Below are 9,198 nucleotides of genomic sequence, written 5' to 3' on the forward strand. Positions count from 1 at the left end.
GTAATCTTAATACCCAAGTGAAGGCTTTTTTTTTTTTTTTTTATTTCAAAACTGGACACTTTATAATCAATCATTAGTTCACAAATCCATTTAAAACACTCAAAAAGAACTGAGTACAACTGCCTTAACATCCATTTATGTATTCAACCACACTGACTGCTTCTCCTTTGACCAAGGTAGCAAAATCTGCGGAGTGAGGGGTCTCTACCCAGAGTAGCCCGTCCGCTAAACGGATCCCAGCCCATCCCAGAAATTTACCGGGTTGGATTCTGAAAGGCTGGGCAGGTAAACCGGACAAGCGGTTTTGCAAAAAAAAAACCCATGCTGACACAATTTTCAGGACGCAGAACTTTAAAACACGCGGTTAACTTTAAAACCCATTCCCAGGTGCCTGGAGAAACTAGAGGGCCCTGTCCCACGCGCTCTGGAAAGTTCCAGGCACTCCGAAGTTGCGGACTTTGACGGGACGAACGAGAGGCGCTCCCACTTCATCCCGGACAGACCGCCCCTCCAGAGACCACACTCCCCTCCCCCCACCCCCATTACAGTTGGAGCCCGATCGCCAGCCGAGCGGCAGACGCGGCAGGAAGAAAGGGGCAGCTCCGGTGCCCCGGTTCCCGCCGCGCGCGGGCGTCAGCAGCCCGAGCGCAATGATCGCCAAAGGGTGCGCGCGCAGTCTCCGCCGAGCCCCGGAGCCGCGCGGCCGGCCTCGCCCTCCCGCCGCCCGCACGCGCGAACACCCACCTGGGGGCGCTGGGCTGCCGGGGGCCCGCTCCCGGCTCCCGCCCGCCCGGCCCGACGCTGCAGGCAGCATCGCGGCGGCTGAAGCCAGGCAGCCTGCGGACAGGACTCTGCTGCCCGAGATTCCCGGCGAGATCGTCTCTAGACGCCCCCCCTTCGTCAGCCCACCACGGGCGGGTCTGGCCTCAGGGCCCGGAAACGCAGCCCGTGGGCTCAGGCCACAGGGTCACCACGAGGCCTTGCGAGGGCGTCCTGAGGAAGTGAAACTGCCCAGGAGCTTGCGCTTGCCTGCTTTTTAGGCTGCTCTCGTTTCTCCTAACACTCTCTGGGCCTGTTCACTCCGGAGATCTTAGATCTGCGATACCTGTGACTCCAGCTTTTGTCCCATTCTAGGTCTTCCACTTTGTCCCCACTTCCGGGAAGAAATAGGGATACCAGATGTAGACACTTGCTGGGAAAGGGGAACGATAGATACAGATATATGGATCTGGTTATATAAATAAAGATACAAAGATGTAGATGCAGATATACAGTTGATTTTTTTTTTTATATATTTCATTTTGCCAATACTGTGTAGGCTAGATTCATAAATTGCAAAGTGATTTTAAAAACCGTATAAAATTTATTTTCCTCTCCTGCTCCAAGTCAGAACTGGTAAAAAATAAGACGTGGATTGAAATAGATTCTCCAAGTAAGGGTTTAACTTTGCTTGCTTCGAAGACTGAGAAATACTCAGACTTCGCCCAGATCCTTAATATAAATGCCCCTTCTTCTCTCAAGGTTCTCTAACTTAGTAATTTACCTTTTGAAATTGAAAATATTTTTGAAGATCAAATTGAAGATTTGATGATAGTTCATGGTTTAAATGTTCCTCTCCCTCTTTTTTAGAAAAGAAATCTAAAAGGGAGAGCTGTGTAGCCACTATTTATCTCATACAGTCTTTTTTAAGAATACCATAAATATCAAAGTATCCAAAATGTTAACTTTTTCCACATAACTCGATTAGTTTTTGTAGTTTATACCACAATGAAGAAGACTTAGAGAAATATGTGAAATGTCAGCAATTTTGAAAACTGTCACGTACATTTCTCTACTTTCTGGTAGTTCCTTTAATGTCGTTATTAACTTTAAGTTGACTTTCTTTATTGGAACTAACATAACAAGAGACTATCTAATTTATCATATTGACAAGTTAAGTGTATAGTCTTCTATAAATACCTGTTTACTAAGAGAGCTCACAATAAAGACAGAGGGTTTGGTTTGCAGGGAACATACAAACCCTTGCTAAATATTTTCAGAATTCAATTCTAACTAATGTGTGCGTCTTTTTTAAACAAGCCACTGTGGAGACAGGGTCCTAACTGATACATTTGCGTGTGTGTGTGTGTGTGTGTGTGTGTGTGTGTATTATACATACATATCTTACATATATGTGTATGTGTGTGTTTATATAAAAATATATTCATTCTTCACAAAAGATACTTCAACGATGACTTTGAGGAAGAAGGAAGAGACATAAGAATTACATCTTATGCTCCCCAATTAAGTGTCCAAATCTTCAAAGGCATTTCAGTTTATTCCAAAGAAATACACAATGCTCACTCCCTCCCCGCACACAAAGATTTATTAATAAGGATAGTCTCAGATAGCACATTGTATATGTCCTATGTATGGAGCAACCTCATGTGGGGAAAGCCCTGGACTGGAAGTGAGAAGGCTGTCATTGCCATTTTGACTCCCCACCTTGCTATCTGGGCAACGAGGACAATTCTGAATATTTCTGAGCCTTGTACCATCATAGTTAAATGAAGAAATGGAAATAATTACCTTCAAGTCTTTGCCAGCTATGTAATTTTATGACACCGTCCTTCTAATATACATAGAATAAGATTTAAAATACACAGGATAATTAAGTACATTTTCAGATGCTCATTTGGACAATTTACATCAACATAATCCTGGTAAATGAAAAAATGAAAGCAAAAATGTGCTTAAAATTTTGGGCTGATTTTTTTCAAACCACTTTATTTAATAAGACTTTGTGTTAGAAAATATTTAAAAACCCTCCACTAAAGTTCAAAAATTATCCCAGCTTTGTTTTTGTTTTAGGTACTTGAATGGGAATATAACTCTTATTCAAAAGTTATGAGGTAACGTTTAGTTTCTTTACTTGTTTATTCTTGTGCATCATTACTGTTGCTGTTAACAGCTACCCTGTTTTGTTTTGTATTCTACGTGCCAACACCTATGTAAGTATTTCAGAATGTTCATGTCCTTTGGTTCTTAAAGCAATGTGGCTTTAACCATAGTTTACAAATGAGGAATCTGGATTTTAAAAGTTTTAAGTAACAGGGGCACCTGGGTGGCTCAGTCAGTTAAGCACCCCACTCTTGGATTTGGCTTAGGTCATGATCTCATGGGTTCAAGTCCCTCATGGGGCTCTGCACTGGCAGTGCAGAGCTTGCTTGGGATTCTCTTTCTCTCCCTCTCTTCCTGCCTCTCCCCCACTTGTGCTGTCTCTGTCTCTCTCAAAATAAACAAACTTAAAAAAAAAGTTTTAAGTAACAGAGGTGGAATTCAATTCTAGATCTGATTCTATAGCTTGCCCTCTTAATTACAATCCTCCCCTTCCTTTTAAGGTGATGTAAAGTCATTGTTAAAGATTACATGGACATCATAGGCAAGGTTATACCTATATTTGTATCAAAAAGGTGCTTTTGTTTTCCTGCAAAAACAGTGTCACAGAAATAAACATCTATATCTTTAAGAATAGGCATGAACTGCACTCATAATTCATTATAATATTGGCACTATTTGTTGAGGATATTAGACACTGTTTTCACAAAGATAGGAAAATGTGTAGAGATCACAGACACACGCAGATGCTGTGGCCTAAGTCTCACATGTATTCTAACTCCTCGTGCATCTAGGAAAAGATATTTTAGAAATGTTTTCACTCATTTCGTCTTGTTTCTTAGTGTCCGGAACATCTTTAGTCACAGTTGACTTTATTTTCCTGTGCTTTTCTCCCTTAAGGAAGTGATACTCTCTGAAATACTGGGTTATCTCTTGCTTCACTTTTTGTTCTCAGGCAAGAGGCACTTAGTAATTCTCACACTGAGCTGCTTTTTCAGGCAGGATGCCACCAGCAGCATGTAATCACAGATTTTTGATTTTACCTGTGTTACAGAATAACAAAAAATGCTAGCCACAGTTGGTTTCTTGTTTCTCATATATCAAACTCTTGGATCCATTGACTTCTTCCCTTGTATTCTTTCCCTAGCAGCTTACTGATGGCCTCAGTATCATTACCTCACTTGGTAGAGATTATAAGAGCCTCATGCTGACTCTATGTTGCAATAAATGGACAGTTAAGCCTATTTGCTGTTGCCCTGTTGCACTTGCCATGGCTGATTCCTTGTACCCTTTGTAGACTGCGTGCTTTTGCTAATGCTGTTGGCTTCATTTCTACTTTTAGATTCTGGATACTTTTAAAAAACAAAACTGTTTTTTGTTTGTTTGCTTGCTTACTTGCTTGTTCCGAAAGCAGCAACCTGTAAAAGTGAAGTCATATTTTGCTTCTTCATGGCTATATATATTAAGTGGACAGTTTTCCTTCTGAAGAACATATCCAGATCTTTAGAATTATATGTTATTTTCATAGGGTGTTATTACACTTCTCGCTTGCTAGCTCAAAACAAGATGAAACACTCGGAAGGTTCGAAGGAATCTCTTAGCAATAATTCTTTTTTGTTGTTACTGAAAGACTTCCCTCATTTTCTTATCTTTCCTCACATTTAACTTAATTATTTAATACTAATCTAACTATGTAATGGTCTCCCTAAAGATTCCCACATTTTAATCCCCAGGACCTGTGTATATATTACCTTGCATTACAAAGAAGATGGGGCTGAGTTAAGGATCTTCAGATGGGAAGAGCATCCTGGATTATGCAGGTTGGCCCAATATAATCACAAGGGTACTTATAAAATGGAGGCAGAAAAGTCAGAGAAGAGACGTAGTGAGGACACAGAGATTGGAGTAATGAGCTTTGAATATGAGGAAGGAGACACAAACAAACAAATGCTGGCAGCCCTCCAGAAGATGGAAAAGGCAAGGAAATGGTTTCCCCTGCAGAGAGTTCAGAAGGAACCAGCCCTGCCGAAACTTGACTTTTACCCAAGTAAGACTGGTTTTGAACTTCTGACTTCCAAACTGTACGAATAAATTTGTGTTATTTTAACCCACTAAGCTTGTGGTAACTTGTTATAGCAGCAATAGGAAACTAACATACCAAGTTGTGGTGATAAATTGAGTGGGGAAATTCATTAATAAAATACAATTTATATTCTTCTAAATAAACATATATTAAAGAATATTCATAGCAGAGTATACATTTGTTTCAACTGCACAGGGAACATTCTCCAGGACAGATCACATGTTATGCCACAAAATAATTCTCAATAAATTTAAGAATATTAAAATCATATTATGCATCTTTTTTAATCACAATGGCATGAAACTAGGAAATCAATTACAAGAAAAAAACTGGAAAAAACATAAATATGTGGAAGCTAAGCAACATGCTACTAAACAACAATGGGTCAACAAAGAAATTAAAGAGAAAATTAAAAAAATACCTGGAAACAACATGGAAACACAATGGTTCAAAATCTTCAGGATGTATCAAAAGCAATTCTAAGAAGAAATTTTAAAGCATTATAGGCCTACCTACCTCAAGAAATAAGAAAAATCTTAAACAATATAACATTACATCTAAAGGAACTAGAAAAAGAAAAACAAAGGTGAAAGTTAGTAGAAGAAAGGAAATAATAAAGAAAAGAGTGGAAATAAAGGAAATAGAGACTAAAACAACAGAAGAGCTCAGTGAAACTAAGACCTGGTTCTTTGAAAAGGTAAACAAAACTTATACACCTTTAGATAGACTCATCAAGATGGAGAGAAAAAGGACTCAAATAAATAAAATTAAAATGAGAAACAAGTAAATGAGACTAAATTTTTTAAAAAGTATGAGATCACTATGAAAAATTATGCCAAACAATTGGACAACCTAGAAGAAATGGATAAATTCCTAGAAACATATAATCTTTCAAGACTGATTCAGGAAGAAATAAAAAAAATCTAAACAGACTAATTATTCATAACAAAATTGAATTGATAATTTAAAAACTCTCAACAAACAAAAGTCCAGGACCAAATGGCTTCATAGGTGAATTCTACCAAACATTTAAAGGAGAGTTAATATCTATCCTTATCAAACTATTCTAAAAAGCAGAAGAGGGAGGAAAGCTTACAAATTCCTTCTATGAGGCCAGTTTTAACCTGATAATTAAACCATAGACACTACAAAAAAAAGAAAAAAAGAGGAAATTTCAGGCCAGTCACTGATGAACATAGATGCAAACATCCTCAATAAAATATTAGCAAGCTGAAATCAATAATATGTTAAAAAGATCATTCACTGCAATCAAGTAGGATTTATTCCAGGGGTGCAAGGATGGTTCAATATCCACAAATTAATCAACATGATAACAACATTAACAAAATAAAGGATAAAATCACATGATCACCTCAATAGATGCAGAAAAGGTATTTGACAAAATTTGACATCCATTTATTATAAAAATTCTCAACAAAATGGACCTAGAGGTAACATACCTCAACATGACAAAGACCATATATGACAAACCAACAGCTAACATCATACTCAATGGTGAAAAGCTGAAAGGTTTTCTTCTAATATCAGGAATAAGACAAGTATTTCCACTCTCACCACTTGTATTCAACATAGTACTAGAAGTACTAGCCACAGCAGTCAGATAAGAAAAAGAAATAAGAGGCATCCATATTGGTAAAGAAGAAGTTAAACTGTCACTATTTGCAGATAATGTAATACTATATACAGAAAACCCTAAAGATGCCACCAAAAACTATTAGAACTAATAAATAAATTCAGCAAAGTAATGGGATACAAAAGTAATATACAGAAATATGTTTTATTTCTATATACTAATAATGAAATAACAGAAAGATAAATTAAGAAAGCAATCCCCTTTAAAATTGTATCAAAAAGAATAAAATACTTAGGAATAAACTTAACCAAGGAGATGAAAAACATATTCTAAGTTATAAAAAATTGATGAAAGAAATTGAAGAAGACACAAATAAATGTAAAAACATACCATGCTCATGGATTAGAAGAATATTGTTAAAATATCCATGGTACCTAAAGCAATCTACAGATTTCATGTAATCCCCATCAAAATTCCAACATTTTTCACAGAACTGGAACAAATAACTCTAAAAAATTTATATAGAGCCACAAAAGCCAAATAATCTCAAGAGTCAAAATAATCTCAAGAAAGAATAAAGCTGGAGGTATCATAATCCCAGGTTTCAAACTATACTACTGAGCTTTAGTAGTCAAAACAGTGAGGTACTGGCACAAAAATAGACACACAGACCCATGGAAAGGAATAGAAAGCCTAGAAATAATCTCATGCTGGAACCCCTGGGTGGCTCAGTTGATTATTTGACTCTTGGTTTCAGCTCAGGTCATGATCTCATAGTTCAGGAGTTTGAGCCCCATGTTGGGTTCTGCATTGACTGTGCAGAGCCTGCTTAGAATTCTCTCCCCCTCTCTCTTCCCCTCCCTTGCTTGTAGACACACATACACGCACACACACACACACTCCCTCTCTCTCTCTCTCTCTCTCTGTGTGTCTCAAAAAATAAAAAAATAAAAAATAAATAAACAAACTTAAAAAAAAAGATCATGCTTATATGGTCAATTACTCCATAATGAAGGAGGCAAGAATACACAATGGTGAAAGGAGAGTCTCTTCAATAAATGGTGTTGGGAAAACTTTACAGCTATATGCAAAAGAATGGAATTGGACTACTTTCTTACACCATACACAAAAGTAAACTCAAAAGGGATTAAAGACCTAAATGTAAGACTTGAAACCATAAATTTCCCTAAAGAAAGCACAGGTAGACATTGGACATTGACTTTAGCAATATTTTTCTGGCTAGGTCTCCCCAGTCAAGAAAAACAAAAGCAAAAATGAACTATTGGGACTCTACCAAACTAAATAGCTTTTGTACAGTGAAGGAAATAATCAACAGAAAGGCAACCTACTTCATGGGAGAAAATATTTGCAAATGATATATCTGATAAGGGGCTATTATCCAAAATATATAAAGAAGTCATATAACTTAACATTGAAAAAACAAATAATCCAATTAAAACATGGATAGAGGATCTGAATAGGCACTTTTCCAAAGAAGTTATAGAAATGGCCAACAGCTATATAAAAAGATGCTCAATATTACTAACTATCAGAGAAATGCAAATCAACCACAATAAGATATCACCTCACCACAGTCAGAATGGCTAATATAAAAAAAGACAAGAAATATCAAGTGTTGATGAAGATGTGGAGAAAAGGGAACACTTGTGCACTGTTGGTAGGAATGTAAGTTGGTGCAGCCACTACGGGAAACAGTATGGAAGTTCCTCAAAAAATTAAAAATAGAATTACCATATGATTCATTTCTGGGTATATTCCTGAAGAAAACAAAAATACTGATTCAAAAAGATATATGCACCCCTATGTTTATTGCAGCATTATTGACAATAGCTAAGATATGAAAGCAACCTAAGTGTGCATCGATAGATATACCACATCTTCTTTATCTATCATCTATCTATCTACCTACACAACAGAATATTGTTCAGTCATAAAAAGAATGAATTTTTGCCATTTGCAGCGACATAGATTAACCTAAAGAATACTGTGCTAGGTGAACTCAGTCAGACAGAAAATAACAAATACCATGTGATTTCCTTATATGTGGAATCTAAAAAACAAAAACAAACCACCATCACCACCACCAACAGCAACAATAAATACAGAAAACAAACTGGTGATTGCCAGAAGGGTGGGGGATTACCAGAGGTGAAATAGATGAAAGGGATTAAGAGGTTCAAACTTCCAGTTAAAAATTAATATGTCATGGAGCACCTGGGTGGCTTGGTCAGTTCAGTGTCCAACTTCAGCTTGCATTATGATCTCACAGTTCCTGAGTTCGAGCCCCACATTGGGCTCTGCACTGACAGTGCGGAACCTGCTTGGGATTCTATCTTTCTCCTTCTCTTTCTGTGACCCTCCCCCATTGGCACATGTGCGATATCTCTCTTTCTCTCTCTCAAAATAAACTTAAAAAATTATTAAAAAAATGAATAAGTCAAAGAGATGAAAAGCATAACATAGGGAATTTAGTAAATAATATTGGTATAGTTTACTTTGGTGACAGTAACTAAACTTATCTTGATGAACACTTGATAAAATATAATTGTCAAACCACTATGTTATGCACCTGGAACTAATATTGTAGGTGAACTATACCTCGATAAAAAATAAATAAAAGGCA

The 9,198-nt window shown here is 37.3% G+C and overlaps 1 protein-coding gene across 1 annotated transcript in view; it reads right to left on the bottom strand.

Moving 5' to 3' along the window:
• BANK1 (B cell scaffold protein with ankyrin repeats 1) overlaps positions 1 to 935 on the bottom strand; it is a 307,751-nt gene extending 306,816 nt beyond the window's left edge. The window contains exon 1 of the mRNA XM_042935819.1: positions 745 to 935. Within this exon, the coding sequence (XP_042791753.1) occupies positions 745 to 814 (70 nt within the window). The 5' untranslated portion in view covers positions 815 to 935. The remainder of the gene's footprint in view (positions 1 to 744) is intronic.
• Between the last annotated feature and the right edge of the window lie 8,263 nt (positions 936 to 9,198).

This window comes from Panthera leo, chromosome B1 (assembly GCF_018350215.1).
Source record: "Panthera leo isolate Ple1 chromosome B1, P.leo_Ple1_pat1.1, whole genome shotgun sequence".
Classification (NCBI taxonomy): domain Eukaryota; kingdom Metazoa; phylum Chordata; class Mammalia; order Carnivora; family Felidae; genus Panthera; species Panthera leo.